The sequence below is a fragment of the Peromyscus eremicus genome, chromosome 10 (assembly GCF_949786415.1).
Source record: "Peromyscus eremicus chromosome 10, PerEre_H2_v1, whole genome shotgun sequence".
NCBI lineage: Eukaryota > Metazoa > Chordata > Mammalia > Rodentia > Cricetidae > Peromyscus > Peromyscus eremicus.
The window spans coordinates 30,916,422-30,935,425 of record NC_081426.1 but is presented as its reverse complement, the minus strand read 5'-3'; the positions used below and the strand labels follow the sequence as shown (position 1 = coordinate 30,935,425).

The 19,004-nt window shown below is 45.7% G+C and overlaps 1 protein-coding gene across 2 annotated transcripts in view; it reads left to right on the top strand.

Annotated features, from left to right (window-relative positions):
• Positions 1 to 19,004, top strand: part of Tbc1d14 (TBC1 domain family member 14) — a 93,953-nt gene that overhangs the window by 54,359 nt on the left and 20,590 nt on the right. The window contains exons 1-5 of one of the 2 annotated variants that reach the window (XM_059275767.1): positions 3,776 to 3,906; positions 9,406 to 9,524; positions 11,406 to 11,488; positions 14,230 to 14,347; positions 15,576 to 15,682. In XM_059275767.1, coding sequence (XP_059131750.1) covers positions 3,904 to 3,906; positions 9,406 to 9,524; positions 11,406 to 11,488; positions 14,230 to 14,347; positions 15,576 to 15,682 — 430 coding nt within the window. In that variant the 5' untranslated portion in view covers positions 3,776 to 3,903. Of the gene's footprint in view, positions 1 to 3,775; positions 3,907 to 9,405; positions 9,525 to 11,405; positions 11,489 to 14,229; positions 14,348 to 15,575; positions 15,683 to 19,004 lie in introns of those variants that run through there. The other variant, XM_059275766.1, reaches the window with a different exon arrangement.

The window sequence follows — 19,004 nt, the reverse complement described above, 5'->3', positions numbered from 1 at the left end:
CAAAGACCCATGAGAAGGAGCAGCTGCAGACAGAGCAAGCCAGGATGTGGAGAAGCTGAACTCTGCTCTCTAGCAGCTGAATGACCTGTCCAGAATATTCCCCTCCAGTAGCAGCCGGCCCCTGTGCACATGGAACATTCACCAGACAGATGTGTGGGTCATAAACTTTAAAGATTCAAAAGGATTAAAGTAAAGTAAAATACAGTTCTGACCATGGTGTTATTAGGCTACAAAGCAGTAACAGGTATTAAGAACGTCTCCCTAAATGTGGATATTAAATAAGTAGCAAACTTCCAAGGAAGCCACAAGGAAAATTAGAAAATATTTTGACACAAACAAAAATACAACATACCAAAACATGGAAGGTGAAATTTGGATAGGAAATATATATCATAAGAATAAAAGAAGGACGGTCTCACATCAGTAATCCAGTTCCTGTCTGAAGACTGTAAAAAGCAGAAGGGAAACAAGTGATACAGAAGAAGAGAAATGAAAAGAGAACTGTAAATGGGGGTGAGTGAGACCAGGGCGGCTTCTCTGAATGATCTTTGTCTGAATCAGTCTGAGCTGAACAGCCAATGAAAGAGAAGCACATTTTCAATAAAAGGAATAGCACTGTGGACCCTGCAGAACTAGGAAGGAAAGTGGAATTCTTTGAACAACTCTCTACAGGAATTTATCATCTCAGGTAAAATGATCTATTTCCTTGGAACTTAGAAATCACCAGAACTCATCCAAGGTAAAAGATAAACTGATTCATACTACAGTTTTTGTTTTGTTTTGCTGGGGCTGGAGAGGTAGTTCAGTGGTTAAGAGCACTGGCTGCTCTTCCAGAGGACCCAGGTTCAATTCCAAGCATCCACATGGCAGCTTACAACTGTTTGTAACTCCAGTTCCAGGGGATCCAACACCCTCACAGAAACATACATGCAGGTGAAACACCAATGCAAATAAAATAAAAATAAATTATTATAATTTGTTACTATACTTATTTTATAATTTATTATGATAATATTTTAAAAAGATACATTACAGTTAAATACTGTGGTGGTTCAATGTGCAATGTTCTTCACTGGCTCCAGTGTTTGCACACTTGGTCCCCAGCTGCTGGAGCTGTCTGGGAAGACTGTGGAAGCTTCAGAACGTGGAGCATTAGTAGAGAAAGTGGGTCGTTGGGTGGGCCTGGAGGAGCTGGGGTTCCATTTTTGCTCACTTTGTGCCTCCTGTGTGCTGAGGCAGTGTGACTGGCCGTTCTTCTGCTCTTGTTCCAGGCTTTCCCCACCATGGTGGACTCCATCCTTCTGGAACTATAAGCCGCAATAAACCCTTTCTGCTTAAGTTGCTTTTGTCAGGGTGTTTGACCACAGCAAGGAGAAAAATAAAACAGATACTTTCCAGAAAAGTTAGCTCCAAGCCCACATGGTTCACTTATGACATCTACTTAAAAAACTGCCAGATTTAGAAGGAAAAAGACATTTCCTGACCACACATCCTAATACATTTTTAGTGCATGCTTATGGCCATCTTGACTGGATTTAATGTGAGTGAATCTGTAGACTCAGTTCTGGTCCCACTTGGCTAAGTTGTAAACTGTTGGGTGGGCACTAGGTGTTGAGAGTCCAGGTGATGGTAACATTTATTAGAACTTGCTCTAATCCCTGAGAACTGAGCTTCACAGTGCTTAACTTTCCTCCAGTCACAGCATTGTTTCTAGAAAGGCACTATTATCTGCCTTTCCCCAAGACTGCACTAGTGTTTGTTGGGGGGGGGGAGGTTCGGTTCCCTCCCCAGCCTCAGTTTTCTGTCATATCACTGAGCACTGGTCTGGACATTGCCTGTTTGCTCATCTGTGAGTGGCTTAGGGCAAAGACCTCGTTCCTCTTTGTTGCTAGGCTAAGCACTTGGAGTACTTGCTGGATGGCAGGCAGGCAGGCAGGCAGGACAGATGGCTTCCTGGGATGGCATACTGATTCCACAAGTGCTGTGTGCCTCCTCTGCCAGGTGCTTCACTGGGCCCTCACCAGCTCAGTGAGAGAATGTGAGTCAGATGACCACGTAATGACGAGTTATACATGCCCCTGAAGCCAGGGTGCAGGGCCTTGCTGAGTGAAGGCATCGGGGACTGTTTCCGTGAGGATGTGCAGTAAGGTGAGACATGAAGGACAGTTACCTAGCCTCCTCATGCTTTCTTCCTCTTTACTCTCAGGAGCTGGATGTTGTAGTATTTAGGAGAAGACATGGCATCTGCAACTTCTTTCAAAGGGTAAAATGTTTTAAAACTAAGTAAGGAGAATATTGTAACATTTTTACTTTATTATGACCTGGGTGGAGTTTGTATATGTGCTCATTAAATTATTCCTTGAGCACTTCCACAGATTTGAACACCCCCTCCTCTCCCCCCCCCCTTTTTGAAGTACTAAGATTGATCCCAGTGCCTCCCACACTGGGCATACATGCTACCCATGAACTAATGCACCATGAAATCCACTCACTATAAATGCATAGTGATTCTCAGTGTATGCATATTACTGACCTGCCATTGCATCCAGTTTTGGAAGATTTCCATCACCCCAAGTTTGCAGCCAGTCCCCACTCTCAGACAAATACCAGTTGTGTATTCTCTCTAGAGATTTTCCTTTTGAAGAGATTTCATATTCATGGCCCCACCCTGGCTGTCTTCCTTTTGGCAGCTTTGCTTACTACAGTGCTTCTGAGGCACTTTTACCAGCAGCATGTGTCAGTAGTTCCCTCTCGTTGCTGGTCCAGAGCTGTTTATGCATTCCTCAGCTGGTGGACGTGTGGATTGTTTTAGAGTTTGATTGGTACACAAGTTCTGTGAAGTTTTGTGGCAGGGCTTCTTGTAGGTGGTTTCTCTTGGATAAGTTCTCAGGTGTGTGGCTGGTGTGTGTTGAACTGTATAAGAAACTGGGAAACTTGCTTCCAAAGTGGCCCTACTCTTCTATATTGCCCCCAGGGATTTCTGAGAGTCCCAGCTTTTCTGCATGGCTGCTACTATGTGTCATGCCAGTGCCCCCTTTTCTGGTGGATCTCCAGGGCTCCTTCTTTGTGAGGTTTCTATTGGTGAATGATTAAGTACTGAGTTTCCAGAAATGCAGTGGTGAGCGAGGTGCCTTGTAACTCCTAGTCCAAGACACTTGTGTGAGGGTCCAGCAAGGACAGAGAGCTATGTGGTGCTTTTACTGAGTTTGTTCCAGTGCACTGCCCTACTTACTAGAAATAATTTTGGTTCGTATACAGATTTGTAAATTGTTTTAATAAAGTGTAGTTTACAGTGAAGTCCTCTGATCTGAAGGTAATATTCTGTTTTAATTAATGCATGTTGAGATAATTCTGTCACTCTGGGAAGTGTCAGATGCCCCTCCACGTAGTTTTCCAGAAGCAAGCTCAATCATGAACCCTGTCAGTATGTACTTTATGCTCATAACCAGCCAGCTTCTGAGAAGGTATCAGTGTTAATTATGGAGTTTCTTTTGGTGACACACATTTCTTTTTTTTTTCCTATAATCTTACAAAGTAGTACTTGGCCCTTTCTCTCCAGCCTGCTGTCTTTTGCTTACTCCTCTCGATATAATTAGAACCCGGAGGTTCCTCTCTTGGGGCTGGCAGGAAGGCCACTGAGCCTTGACTCAGCCAGCCCCGCCCCATCTCTTGTGGAGGAGGTCCCTGCCAGTTAGACCAGCCCAACCCAGGAACACTGAGCAGGGATCCGGGAATCGTTTTATCTGTGAGCGATTGAACATCCTGCCGTCCCAGCCGCCCCGCCTGCCTCACCCGCCCAGTGTGAAGCTGCGTGTAGAACCGTGGTCCAGAGGCAGGAGGGAGGCCGGCCTCCACTCACTGGGCATGGATCCGCCGGCCACGCGCCTCTGAGGCCTGGCGTTCATGGTGAGTCTTATGTGGGTTTGCGGTCCCAGCTTGGCTTCCACTGGTACCTCGGCCTGCTGTCCCAGGCCTGCTTGGTCCTGTGCGCGGTATGTGCGGGTGTGTGCATATAAGCCCGAGTGCAGGTGTGCGCACATCACATGCATCTGTTTTACCCATTAACTGGAGCTTGCCGGGGACACCAGTGAGGCACCTCCTCCCATGGCCTTCTTTGTGTCTGCTGCTCGTAGGATTTTCTTTCAGGATCTTGTGTTGGTGTAGAGAGATCGCCCTTCCAGTCCTTATTCTTACCTCTAGAGTCCCTGCTCCGTTTCCAGAGTCAGGGCAGTCTAGGCCAGGGGCCATCTAGAGATGGAGTGGTCTTGTTTGAAGGAGTCCGGGGAACAGTAGACTCGGGACAGGCCCAGCTGGGTTTCTCAGAACCCATGCAGTTTGGCACATTCCAGTTCCCAGTGCCTGTGTTAACTTTTGTGTTCTGGATGTTTGTAAGTAACTTGACCACTAGAGAAGGTCTCCTGAGAGGGGCTGTTCCCAGTGCCAGCATTCCTGGGAGCGTAAGAGAATGATTTCTGAGAGGATATTGTGCTGGAGTAGAGAACAGAGCCCAGAGAGGAGGAGCCTTCCCAGGTGTTCAGGGCCTTTACCTGCCTACGCTGTGGTCAAGACATTGTGTCCCCATTACTGTCTTCTGGAAGGCTGAGCACCTGTAAAACCTGAATGGGTCACTCCCTCTTCAAATGGCAAGACGGCTCCATGTCCCAGAACAGCAGTCTTCTCCCAAACACTTGCTTGTTACAGACAGTGAGGAGTGAAACCAGCTTTGCTCAGCCACACTCGAGTCTTATTTGTCTTTTCCATTAAGTACCCTTTTTAGAGACACGTTGTGGGGAAATATTTTATGGTAATACAGTGACAACCATGCACCTGACATTTCTGGCATTTCCTTTGGGTACATGTCTCATGTTTACTTGTTCTCATTTAGTCTTCCCCCTTCACAGACAAAGAAACAGGCGTGGAGGGGAAGACAGCTCTCAGGGAGGCAGCCCTGTCGGGGATGGCCCATCCTGCAGTGCCTCCCTGCACGCTGCCTGTGTTGTTGGCAGACCCGCCCCATGCTGTCTCTTGGGTTAGTTTATGCTAGCCCCAGTCCCCCATGAGATGGCCTATTCCAGATATAGGTCCTGAACCCTGGACTTACATTAGCAGATAGATTCTGCTGCTGTAGATGTCTGAGTCAGATGTGAGCACAGGCCTGATTGATAGCCCTTTCTTCTTGGTGGACGAATCCAAGAAGCTAGTGGGGGTCTGATTAGATTATCGGCATTCTTGGCTATCTTTGTAGTACAATTCCGGCTCCAGGGGTAGTATTGATGGGCCATCTCTCTTGTCTTCCTCCTGGAAGACAGTCTTCTATTGCTTTGGATTGATCCAACCTTCTCTCCCTTTCAACACAAATTTGGTCTATTGTAGGGTGTGCATGTGCAGTTGCATGTATGTGTGTGTTCTGTCTCTTTTTAAAACAAATTCAGTTGTCTACTAATTTTCTTCTGGTTCTGCAGATAAGGTCTAACCCACATTCACACTCTACCTTACAGCCCTATACCTGATCTGACTCTTCTCCTCCTTTGGGTTGTTCCACCAGCTATGGGTAGCTGTGTGTTGAGACCGTAATAGCTAGGCAAAACAATTTTGACTCAGTATCAAACCTGTTTAAAATGCTCTTGCTAACTGACAGTCCAGAATCTATGTCTGAAATGGGCCATCCCATGAAGGAGAGACTTGGGCTAGCATAAACTAGCCTAAGAGACCACATAGGGTGGTTCTGCCAAGAGCACAGGCAGTATGCAGAGAGGGCCATCTCCGTCAGCACTGGGTACCTCCTTGGTTACTGCTTGTGTGGTCAGAAGGTCTCTTACCCTGTGACCTCAGGATTAGACCATATCTGTCATTGCTGAAATGGTATGGGTAATGAGATGCTGTACCTTGTTCTCTCTGGCCCTTTACTTCTTGTTGCTTACCCCTCCACATTTCTCATGGTCTGCTCTGGGCAGTACCTTTTGCCCGTACCTACTTTCCCTGCAGGGGGGTGAGGGTCTCTTAAAGAGTAGGTCCACATGGTCTCTTCACAAATGAGCTGCTTCTTCTTTATGTGTCTTCTTCCTTCTTTTCCCCACTAAATTTGCTTTGCTCATGGCCCCGCCTAGAGCTGAGGCCTTGCTCAGGCTTCTTGATACTTTTTCTCTGAACTTACTCTTTCATCAGGCCACACCCCACAGCTTCTCCCAGGGTTAACAGCTGCACTGGCCTGGTCTCATCTTCCTCATTGGGATTTATTACCAACTGCTCAGGTCAGGGATTTCATCCAGGTACTTCTAATCACTGTCTTGCAAGTTTTTTTTTTTTTTTTTGTTTGTTTGTTTTTTTAAATGACCCACACTTAGGCAGTTTGAATCTCTGCACAGATAGGCACAGAATGGAGACAAACTGCTTTTAGTAGTTGTTCTTTTTAATTGTTTTATTTTTTATTTTCAAATTACATTAATTCATTTTGTCTGTATATATGTGCATGCATGCCAGAGTATTTGTTTGCCATGTTGTGCATGTGGCAGTCAGGGGAGAGCTGTGGGAACTGGTTCTTTCTTTCAACGATGTGGGTTCTAGGGATTGAACCTGCTGAGCCTCTTGACTCTTACTGCTTTAAGTCTTTCATGACCAATTGAACAACTGACTTGCAGTAGGACTTTGAAGACTACTGTTCTAAATTCCTCTCTGCTGGGATGATCAAGGTGGGTGAGACCACAGTTGATTGTATGGCAATTTGTTTTATGCATTGTTCTACAGGACTTTTGGTAAGTCCAGTGGTGCAGAGAAGTGTTACTTGACTTAAGGCAAGAGACCCCCTAGCTTGGTTCTATGCAGGAAGAACTTTGAGGTGGCAAGTTAGATGGACACAGACTCCACAGATTTTGTCTGGCATACAGAAAGAGCTCTGTCCATCAGAGAGCAGGCAGCCATCCTTAACAGCCGCTTCTGTTTATAGTGAGGGAGTGGAGGCAGGAGATAGTCCAGACTTGCCTAAGGTCATAGACAGGACTTAGATCTTGGTCTTCTAAACCTTTACTTCTGCTGCATTGTTTATGGCCCTAGTGTTGATGAGTCAGTAGTGAGTTCTTTTGCTCAGGCCTTAGAGTAAGTACTGTCTTCTTATATCTGGAGCTGGTTTGTCTGGTTGTACAGAGAGCCTACTGTGGACATCTCTAGGTGGCTGTAGAACAGCTAGGTTTGGGACAGGACTTGTGACCATTCTCAGTGTTGTTCCATTTGTATTTGCAAGTACCATTTGAGTTTTGAAAAGGTTCTACCTGGGATTTCAAGTTTGGGCAGGCCAGGCTCTATCATTTTAATCATGCATCACTGTGTGATGAAGCATGCTATTTGACCCCATTTGGCACTAACTGATTCAGGATTATAGGTTTCTGTCAGGGTTGAAAGCTTTATTGAGGCTAGATGCAATGAGATTGCTTCCTGTGGAGTCCTACCTGTGAGCAGCTTACGTGAGTTGGTGAGAAATGTTCCCGAAGAACCCGGTGCTCAGAATCTGATCAATTTCCCCATTCTCCACAGAACAAATCTGTAACATCAGTGGGCCTCCGTATATCCATTAGGATTGGGGTGGTGGTGGTAGTGGTGGCATCTTTAGCCTCGGAGAATTGGTGTGCAGACTAAATCAACTCTGCTTCTGAGGCCCCTGGAAAGTGCTTGGTATATTAGCCCGATCAGCTGCCACTGCCCAGTGTTGTTACTCAAGTTAGTAAGAAGTGCTTGTTGACAAAACCTGATGCTTTGGCCTTGAATTAAGGCATTCCCTTCCTTTGGCTTGCTTCTGTGTTTGGCTTGCAAACTTTGCTGGACTCCTTGATTGGTTTACAACTGCACTGTTTTCCCTTGTGTTATGGAGTCATTTCAGGTCTGAGGGAAAAATGTAATGGTGCATGCAATCCTATCCCTGTGCTGCAGGGGCTGTGCTGACTGCATGGCTATCTCCCTGTTGTTGGCAGCAGCCTGCTCTGATAGTGGTCATGTCCACCTGGTAGCTGTGGGAACCAGACTTGAGAAGTCTAAGAACATGCTTTGCCTGAGTCTTAGCTGCTAGTTATAGTAGATCTGTGTTTACATGTATCAGAAGCCTCCCTAACCCATATTTTCTCTCCCAAACCATATATTTGTTTGGTTATAGTCACAAAAGAGGTCTGGTCTCCATAGGGTGGCAGTGCAGAGGGACCTACAGCCCCAGTCCTGAACTTTGAACTTGCATCATCTTGTCTGTAAGGTGGGGTAATACTAGCCATACTGATTGTTAGGGAGGTCAGATCAAACAGGAAAGAAGCATCCAGCTTCTGGGGCATCTCACTTACGGCCTCAGATTGCTGGCCTTAGCATAAATTGCATTAGACCGGGCTCAGCAGATAGGTAGCATCCAATGAGGTTATTGTTACTAATTCTTGCCAGAATGCCACATGCCTTAGAAACACTGTCAGCACAAAGCTTTGGGTAGATTTTCTATCAACCTGAAGATACTGACACCTACTTACTAGACTTGGAGCATCCCCCTGCTGGTACTGAACTGTCACCACTCAGCCTTGTATAGGGTCTGAAGCCAGTATCAATCTCTCAGCTCTAGATAGATAGGTAACTGGAAGGGATTTCCCCCTTCAGTGGGACAATGTTGGGATAAGAAGGGTAGGAGCCTAACCCTGTACATTCCAGTGTAAAGAAGCTGTTGTACTTTTTAGAGGCCGTAGTTGACTTTTCTGGGTGAGAGAATAATATTCTAGCTTGTGTCAATAAGTCCTCTTCACGGGATAGTGTGGCTCTCATCATCCAGAATGGCACAAATCTATGGCAGTTCCACACTTGCTTTCTTTCTAGCTGGATTGTCTCCCTTAAGGATGCTCCTCACCTGTGATAGACAACCAGAAAATAATATGTTTTGATTTTACAGGGATCCCAAATCATACATTATTCCAGAAGCTGACTCTCCTGAACCCTTCTACTGCATTTGGAATGTGGGTCACCAGGTGTGACTAAGCTTCTGTGGCTGCAGTCTGTGGATCAAATCAGTGACTCTGCTTACGGAGGTCACTTTTAGATTTCCAGGGTATGGTAGAATTATTGACAGGACAATGTGCAGTGATGGCATTGCAGTGGCCATTACAATAGCCATTCCTCTCTTAGCTATAAGTACAGAAGACCTGCCACCATGTGGGCATCCTGTTTAAGGGGCTGCAGACCCTTGTAACTTCATAACTGCCTGCAAGGGAAGTATGCAGACCTGTCGTAGGCATCACCACAGCAGGGAGTTCTTGGACCCCTTCAGCCCATGGCTTTCCTTTTGAATAGCGGGGAAGACTTGGAGTGCACTCATCCTTACAGTGAACTCAGCTACAAGCAGCACCTTTTTTGATAATGTGATAAAGAGTCACCTTGGTGTTTTTGTCCTAGGAATATGAAGACAAGGCTGGAAGACCAAGCAGGCCACCCTCTCCAAAGCAGAATGTGAGGAAGAACCTGGATTTTGAGCCGTTGTCCACCACGGCACTCATCCTTGAGGACAGACCCGCGTGAGTCTGAGGAAGAGCCTCTGTGCTATCTGCTGTGGGGATGAGACTAGCTTGTCCACTCCTTTTCCAAAGGCAGGAGAGGGGAGAAGAGTGGCTGAGTCTCTTGCTGCCTCCGCGTCAGCCTTCACTCAATGTGACACCAAATGGTGATTTAGAAAACTGTTCTGTGTCATAGAAATTTAACCAGGATTTTCCTTTCAGGCAGTATTTGCTTGTAGTTTATCATCCAGGCTTACACTGTGTAGCTGTTGTAAGTATAAAGCTAGTTTGGGAGTGCAAGGAACCCTGCAGGCATGCTCCAAAGTGGTGCTTTGAAGGTGTACCTTTGTTTGCAAGACACCTCCTAGGGTGGCCTGTGGAGTTTCTTGGGTGGCTCAAGTCAGGACTTCCCTCTCTCTGGGCCTTGGTATCCCTGCTGTGTGGTGAGGAGATCATGATCGGAGACCTTCCTGGAGGAGGAAGTCATAGCTAAACTAATTACTGAATTTACACAGAAGAGTGTGTTGGGGAGAAGGGTTCCCACTTGAGGAAGGACAAGAACAACAGTGGGCTGACCAGCATTGGGCCAGTCATTTCCAGGATCCTGTCTATCTCTGGGAAGTCAGGCCAGCGAGATGGTCAGTAAAGAAAGACGCTTGCTGCCAAGCCTGATGACAATTGATGGGCTTGATTCCTGGCACCTGAATGGTGGAAAGAGACAGCTTTTCCAAACTGACTTTTGCGAGTTATCCTCTGACCTACACACACACACACAAAACAACAACAACAACAACAACAACAACAACAAAACACAGTGGGGGTTGGGGAGGAGAGAAGGAAGAGAAAATGTAATCAAACAAAAATAAAATGTGAAGTCTAATGAGGAGTATATCTGCCATTAGTTCCTGGTTCTTAGAGACCAGGAGTGAGGGAAATCCTGAAGAGGAGGTTGGAACTTTAGGGTGAAGAGAAGACCAGCTCTTTTAGTGTGCTGAGAGGTAGACTGGGGGCTTACCACCTTTAGCCAGAGGCAGTGGGTTGCAGTCTCACAGGGAACTTAGGTGGTTATGGTACTTGTGAGATGTGCTTGAGGAAGCACGGGTTTATCTTAGCTCACGGTCTGAGGATCTAGTCCATCGTGGTGGAGAAGGCATGGCGGGTGTGTGTGTGTGTGTGTGTGTGTGTGTGTGTGTGTGTGTGTGTGTGTGTTGCTGATCACATTGCATCAGCAGTCAGGAAGCAAAGGTAATGCTGGTGCTTAGCTTACTTCCCCTCAGCCTTTGGAATGGTGTCACCCACAGTCCTTCTTTACAGCAGTCTGGAAATACCCTCACAGACACACCCAGAGGAATGTTTCTTAAGGGGTTGTAGCAGACAGTGTGATTAACTGTCACAAGAGCTGATTTGAAACTGAGCGCTTAAACTGGCATTTAATATATACTGTGAGGTCATCCTGATGCAAGGATCAGCTGTTGACACTACTGCTTTGCAGTCAAATCAGTTTCTTTGGAGAATAGGGTGACTTTTTCTGTATCTTTATAACCCAGTATTTCACAGTGAGTGTTTTGCTTTGTAATAAATGTCTTTGCAGGGAGATAGCTTGGTGGTGGAGCCCTTGACTAGTGTGTATAAGGCCCCAGGCTCTGTCCTCAGCTGAGCAGGGTGGCACATACCTGTAGTTCCAGCACTTGGGAGGCTAAGGTAGTAGCGTCTCCTGGGCTATGTAAAACTGTCTCAACGAAACAAATACGGTTTTAGTTTATGAAAGAACTGTAGTTTTAAATCATTGATATTTTGACTTTGGGTTTGGCAACTTTTATACAATAATGCTTTAGGGATTTTTTTTTTCCCCTCAGACTTTTATCTATTTGTAACATGTAAACCTATTTATTTCTTGTCAAGAAATCTCCCAGCAAAACCAGCTGAAGAAGCCCAAAAGCATAGACAGCAATATGAAGAGATGGTGGTGCAGGCCAAGAAACGAGGTACTGTGAGAGCGAGTCAAATTCTGTGGTGTGGGGGCTTTCTTCGTATTGTGTGGAGCTCTTGAACTTTAACCTCGATGAAGGTTTTCATACTTTGACATGTACAGTTTTTCCATCAAACAAACAAACATGGGTGCTTCTCTCCATTCCTGGTAGCATAATAGCCCTCCATGAGAGTAGGGTGTGGTAGCACATACCTGTTAACCCAGCACTTGGGAAGTTGAGGCAGGAGGCTCTTGAGTTCAAAGCCAGTCTTTACTATATATAACAAGACCCTGTCACGAAGAGCGCGTAGACGTACGTGAGAAAAGAGACTGTAAGATAAGCGTGCTGGAAAGAGTTGTAGCCAATAGTGACGTGCAGTTGTTTTTCCCTCCTTGGGCTGTTGTTTTCACAAGATGTGAGAAGATTTGATAAGTTCCTTTGCAACACCTAATGTCTTAGTTAGGGTTTCTGTTGCTGTGAAGAGACACCATGACCACAGCAACTTTTATAAAGGAAAACATTTAGTTGGGTCTGGCTTACAGTTTCAGCGGTTTAGTCCATTATTGCCCTAGCGAGAAGCATGGCAACATGCAGGCTGACGTGGTGCTGGAGAAGGGGCTGAGAGTTCTACATTTTGATCCACAGGCAACAGGAGGTGAGCTATTTCCCACTCTGGCCATAGCTTGAGCATATAAGACCTCAAAGCCCACCCCCACAGTGACACATTTCTTCCAACAAGGCCACACATCTTAACAGTGCCACTCCCTATGGACCTATGGGGCCAATTACATTCAAACTACCACATCTAAAAAGCTGGAGAGTACTATGACTCTAAAGTGTTTGTTTTGTTTTTTGTTTTTCGAGGCAGGGTTTTTCTGTGTAACAGCCCTGGCTGTCCTGGAACTCACTTTGTAGGACTCTAGAGTGTTTTAAAAGTACATATAATAAATAAATGGAATGTCATTCACCCTTTAGAAGGAAATTCTAACACATTACAAAATGGTTGAACCTGATTGATCCAAAGTGAACCAAACCAGGAACCAAATGATAAATACTATGATTCCATTTCTTTGGGGTGCCAAGAGGCAGTGTATTGAGATCCATTAAGCAGAAGGGGATCTACTTGGGGAGGGGCAGACAGGGAGTCAGTGGTTAATGAAGACAAATTTAAACAAGGAGAAGATGAGAAGGCTCTAGATATGATAGTAATGGGGGTGCACCATGGTATGAACAAACATTATGAAATTATATGGGTAAAGTGATTAAAATAGTAAATTCTATGTTATGTCTCTCCATCACAAAAAACTATAACTGTCCTCAAGTATCCATGAGTAAGTGGGTTCTACAACCTCTTGCTGTTGCCAGGATCTAAAGCTGCTCAAGGCTTGTTTATAAAATGGCATATCTATGTACATATAAACTGTGTACATCCTTCTGAATACTTCAGCTCATCTGTAGATTACCCACAATGGTTTTACACTACATAGATATTTATCAGAGGATTGTTCAGGGAATATGACAAGAAAACAGTCTGCACATGTTTGGTACAGGCATGGTTGGACTAGCAGAGTCAGAGGCTGGAGAACCCATGATGTAGAAGTTACCATTGAGTAGACTAAGGAAATTGTGTGCATGGTCTTCCTCAGAACTGCTGCTGTTAAGTCAGGAGTAAAGCACAAGGGGCTGGAGCCACGGCTCAGTGGCTGAGAGTACTTGTTGCCCTTGTAGAGGACCCAAGGTCAGTTCCCAGCACAGTATGGTAACTCACAACCATCTGTAATTTCAGTTCCAGGGTTTAATGCCTTCTTTAGACCTCTGAGGGTACCAGGCATGTACATGATACACATGTATACATGTAGGCAAAACACCCATACACATAAAATAAAAAAATAATAATTAAAAAAAAAAAAAAGAGTACTGCACAAGCTGTTAGGAGTTAGCTTAGGGGTCACATTCAGAAAGAGTGGGGAGCATGAGTGTTCTTGTGATACATTCTGTTGCTTTGATTGGATGGTTTCATAGGCTTGTGTGTTTTGTATTCATTATATTTGGATAGTATACTTTTCTAAAAGAGTAAATTATACTCAATGCTTTCACTGAAGGATGGACAGTGTTAAGTGGTGTATAGTCCATGCGGAGCAGGGTATGGTAGCATATACCTGCAATCTCAGCTCTCTGGAAGAAGAGGAAAGTGATGGGTTTGGGGCCAACCTGGGCTACATATCAAGACCCTGAGCTCAAAAAATAAACCCATAGGATGTGAAGTGAATGTCAAGAGTAGACATGTGCTATCTACCCACACCCCCATATCTGTGTGTGTGTGTGTGTGTGTGTGTGTGTGTGTGTACGTACGCATGCATGCACTACTGGCTAGAAAAGGCATCAGGTGACTAATCACTGTCTGTCTTACTCTTTGAGGCAAGATCTCTTGCTGAACTTGAAGCTTGTGTTTTTTGGCTATACTGGCAGCCAGCAAGCCCTAGCAATCCTCCTGTCTCTGCTTTGCTCAGTGCTGGGGTTACAGGCAGCCAGAGAACCGTACTCAGCTTTTATATGGGCGTAGAGATCTGAATCCCAGCCTCATGCTTTTGCAGCAAACACTTAACCATTGACCCGCTCCCATCTCCAACTCCTGCTTCACTGTTACTTTTCTGATGTTTTTGCAACGTAATTCCTTTTTGAAGAATCACAGAACTTGAACATGGTAGGTACTGGCTGCTCAGTGTTTTCTTCTTTGTTTTAATTATGATTTATAGAGCTTAAAGAAGCCCAGAGGCGGAAGAAGCAGCTGGAGGAAAGGTGCAAGGTTGAAGAAAGCATCGGAAATGCCGTCCTCACCTGGAATAATGAGATCTTGCCTAACTGGGAAACCATGTAAGCATTGTCTCCTCCTGCTGCTGCCGCCGGTGTGGCCACTCCTTTCTTGAGTCTGTAGGCGGCGGCAGCTGTAGTTGAATGAACACCTTGTGAAACCTTTGATAAAATTATTTTTTGCCATGGTGCATTCCTGTTGTTCCTGCTGGACATGGTGACACCTTCTTCCAGTTTATCTTTTGAGAGCCTGAGCCGTGTTTGTAAAGCTTTTGCCTGTGTCACTCCATACTTAAAATTTTGGTAACTTTTTGTGAGTCTGTATATGAAATTTGAACTGTGTACCGTAGTGGACAGCTTTCTGTGTGAGAGGCTGTCCTGTCTCTGCAGACTGTTCCCTGGGACTACACCAATAGGAACTGCTAATCTGTAACCTCTGAAACTTTGCCTGCCCTTTCCCTGTCTGCAGTGTCCTGAACCTCGTCACCCTTCTGAATCCTGTTTTTCTCTCTAGCTCAGTCTTCCCAGGGAAGATATCCCCCACAGCTCCACCCCCATAGGACACTCCTTTGAGTCTCCTGGTGAAGTCTGCTTGAGCATCTGTCCCTTTCTCAGGGTGGAAACCACTTGTCTTTGATGTCATCCTGCAGTGTCAGTACAGAGCGGCACCCCACAGCATCCAGCAGCTGTGGCATTCTCACTTCGGAGGATCTGCTGTACATTTCGTTTTATTCCTATGTGGCCAGCACAGGCAGGGTCATTGTGGCCAGCTGACTTGAATGACTGTGCTGTTCAGATGTTGCCGGTTAGCATCCTGTCTACAGTAGTGTGTGGCTGTCACCTGTCCCTGGGCTGCCCTGGGAGGCCCCGTGGAGCCTCCTTCCCACTACACTTGTGTAGAAGAGAGCTACCGCCATGCCTCCCTGTGCCCAGCACGCCTCCACTATGCCCTGCACTCCTCACCTGTGCACAGCTCTTTACAGTCCTGTAGGAGGCCACTCTGTCTCCTCTGTCTGTGTTTTCTGCTCAGAAAGCCCTTTCGGTCCTTCAAGTGTGCAGGCTTCTACCAGTCACTTGCAGCCTGGTTCTGGAAGGTTTCTTGGCTCTTTGGTCTGTGGTGTTTCCTTCCCAGTGTCTGTCCCAGCAGTGGAAGGGTTATCTGGATTTCAGTAGAGCCAGGAGGGTGAGCTCCCCAGGGAAGGGACAGGGGGTGAGGTTTGTGTCCCATGAGCCTTTCTCATCTCGTCTTTCTCAGAGTAAACTCAGAAACTCCTGCTTCCCTTCTGTTCAGGTGGTGCTCTAAGAAGGTTCGAGACTTGTGGTGGCAGGGAATCCCTCCGAGTGTGAGAGGCAAAGTATGGAGCTTGGCCATTGGCAACGAGTTGAACATCACCCACGGTGAGTGGCTGCATGATCCTAGGTTCCCAGGACCCCCTAGGTCCATCTTGGGGTTCTGGGACTCCCTTCTGTCACTTCTGCCGTGTTAGGAAGAATGGTAACCACTGCCGTGAAGCTGTGGTGGAAAGGCCAGATAAATCTGTCTTTTCTGAGAGGGTGTCTGGTAGTGGGTTCAATGCTGGCTGCTCCAGTTTCCAGAGAGGTCAGAGCAGGTTTCCTAAAGAAAAGGACAGCAGACACAGGGCTCCAAGTCTCAGTGGGGTTGGGTAGGCAGGATCTCGTCTCAAAGTCAGACAGGAGAGTGGAGGTAGTTAGGTACTTAGGGTAACCTTTGGTGGTTTGTTTGTTTGTTTGTTTCTCAGCCCAGTATCATTAGGGCATTAAGCTAGCATGTGAGGGAGGGAGGAAGACCCTTGCTTGAAGTTTTTAAGTTGTTTATCATGTTTTTCAAGTACTTAGCTCCATACTAGAGTGGTTGACTAGCATGTGCAAAGTCCTGGATTCAGTCTCTGGTATTAGAACTTTGAGGAAAAACAAATGGGCATGGTGGTACACACCTGAACTTGAGAGGCTGAGGCCAAAGGGTTGTTGGGAGATCTAGGGCGGTCTGGGCTACAGGGTAAGACCCTGTCTCTAAAACGAAGCAGATCTCCAAGTGTCTTAAGTGCTCAGCTTTTGTGTGCTCTGCCACACCAGCCTCAATTTACTTATTCGTGTATAGTGCCCAGTTGGGCTCTGGATGTCAGAGTTCTAGAAGCATACAGATCAAACATGAAGCCTTAATACAGAGGAGTTCCATTTCCTCCTGTTGAAAATAAGCTGTCTGGAGGGCAGGCCTTTCTTCTTCCTCTTATGGTCCCGTGCCTGCCTGCACATTGAAGTCACGCTGCTTTTACTCTGGTGGAGACTCTTAAGTTGAAGGCAGATTGCTTCTGCCTTACCTCTCTAGTTAGGTTCCTGTGCTCATCCTGACAGTGTAGCTTCTCCCGTGACTGTTAGCTTTGTTCCAGGCAGTGTCTTCACCTTAAAAAGCAGAGCTGTCAGTCAGGTGCTGACTAGTTTCCTTCAAGGAGGATGGCAGGGCAGGGAACCTTCTTCTCCAAACTCCTTATCTGGCTAAATCTGTCCCTGCCAGAATTTCTCTGTAAGATCTTGTGTGAGATGTGTAATATGTGACTTGAAGTATATCTTAGCCTCTCAGAAGAAGAGGTGAGAAGTTGCTGAGCATGCAAAGACCTGTGTGCTTGAGAGTCTGCTAAACTCCACCAACAGTTCCTGTGTGTCTAATTGGATACAACATGTAGTGCTTGCGTATTTAATTTTTGGCTCTCACTGATGCTTGGGTTTAATTTACTTAAGACCTGTGATGGACTAGATGATGACAGATGGGCCTAAGCAGCTACCTAATCGTGTATACCTCTTGCCCACCACCTACCTGTGCCCTGGTACCAGCTCACCCTGTCGTATAGCTTATGTCTGTCTGCAGTGAATGCTGCATCTTGTCCAGTGTCCCCACTGTAGTGACCTTACTGCACTGCTATCTACTCGGTCCTTTGTGCCCAGCCTAATCTTCCTAATGTATCAGGACCCCATGAAGTATTTGTTGAGTGAATGAAAGTACTTTATGAACTTGCTTCTGAGCTCATCTTGCTGTTTCTCCCAGCCAGTCTGAGACAGTGATCTTTGTCTGTTGGTGCCAAGCACCAGCTGCCGTTCACTATGTCATGTCTTATTTAACATCAGGCAGGTCTTGGGGGCCTCTGTGCCCTGTATCTGGATGTGAAAGAGATTTGGAGACTTCTGACAGTTTTCTGACAGCAAGAATCCTTGTTCTTTGAGAGCTCTGCCTGTTCAGGGTACCAATTCCTACCCCCCACTCTTCTAGCAGCAAGATGAGGAATCCTGTGCCATATGGGCAGCAAGCTCCTCATGTCCTTATTTGAAGATGGTGCTCATCTTAATCCCAGAAATCATAGTTCTGAAAGTTAAAATTCTGAATATTGAAATCCTTGAAACTGAATTCAAAAACAATTCCCATGGAAAAGGCTACATGAGAAGGCCAGAATCTCTGGAAGGATTGCTCATGCAAAGCAGCAGGGTCAGAAAATGCCGGTATTTAAAAAACAACAACAACAACAAAAACATATGTCTGCAGTGGTGTTTCTCCAAGCTAATGACATTCAGTAGCTTTTCAGGAACTCAAGTAGCATTTGCCTGAAGATGTCAGCAGTTACTTACTAGTTGAAAATAATTATATGGGATACTTCTTTCCAGAAGCTGGCAACAGTGTTCAGGCTGTTCATTGGTACTGCTTCTGCAGCTTCTGCTTCTGTGGTTCGTTCAATGCAGGTAGAATGTGTGCAGGAAGTATAGTGCAGGAGGCCAGGCAGCAAGTGTCACATGGAACAGTCGTGTCTGTGTATGGTAAATCCTAGAAGAATTTAGAAAGTAAATATAGATGTGTCTCCAAGGAGAGCCATGGCCTAAAGGAAAGAGCAACATGGTGAATTGTGTCAGCTTTTGTGGGCTACCTCCATGGAGCTGCCCATATTCTACCCTTGTAAAATGGTTTCCTATATAAAATGTCCTTTACTCTGTTTTGTTTTTAAGCACCCCCCAAATTGTCAGCATTTTTTGCAGTTTGGGGTGTGTGTGTGTGTGTGTGTGTGTGTGTGTGTGTGTGTGTGTGTGTGTTAAGATTGTATTTGTTTTTTATTTTATGGGTATGGGTGTTTTGCTTGCATGTATCTCTGTGTACCACATGTGTGCAGTGCCTGCAGAAGCCAGAAGAGGGTGTTAGATCTCCTGGAACTGGGCTTACAGATGGTTGTGAGCTGCAGTGTGGGTGCTGAGAATAGAACCTAGGTCCTCTGGAAGATCAGTCAGTGCTGTTAACTGCTGAGCCATTTCTCCAGCCCATGTTCTGTGCTTTATTTTCATGCCACTTCCAATATTCCAAGAAGGAGTTGTATATAAACTTTAGATTGCCCCAATTCATTTGGTGCATTTCTTTCAGATTTGACTATGTGAATGTGCATTACTATGGTGTTGATTGTGTGTGTGCAGATTGGACATCTGCATTTGTAGAACATTCTTTGAAGTCTGGGCTCTTTGGGTGACTATATGTGCAATGGTAACCTGTCTTAGCTTTGATCAAAGATTTAGGTTGTCTGACCCAGTGTTTCACGTGGCTAGTTAGGAACCGTGGTGCACAGTTATGAACCATAGTGATAGCTGTTCATATATTTTGCTTTTTGGCGTATTTCTGTGTATGTAGGCCATCTACTTGTGATTTAGGTATGTAGTGCCTTTCATCCACTGT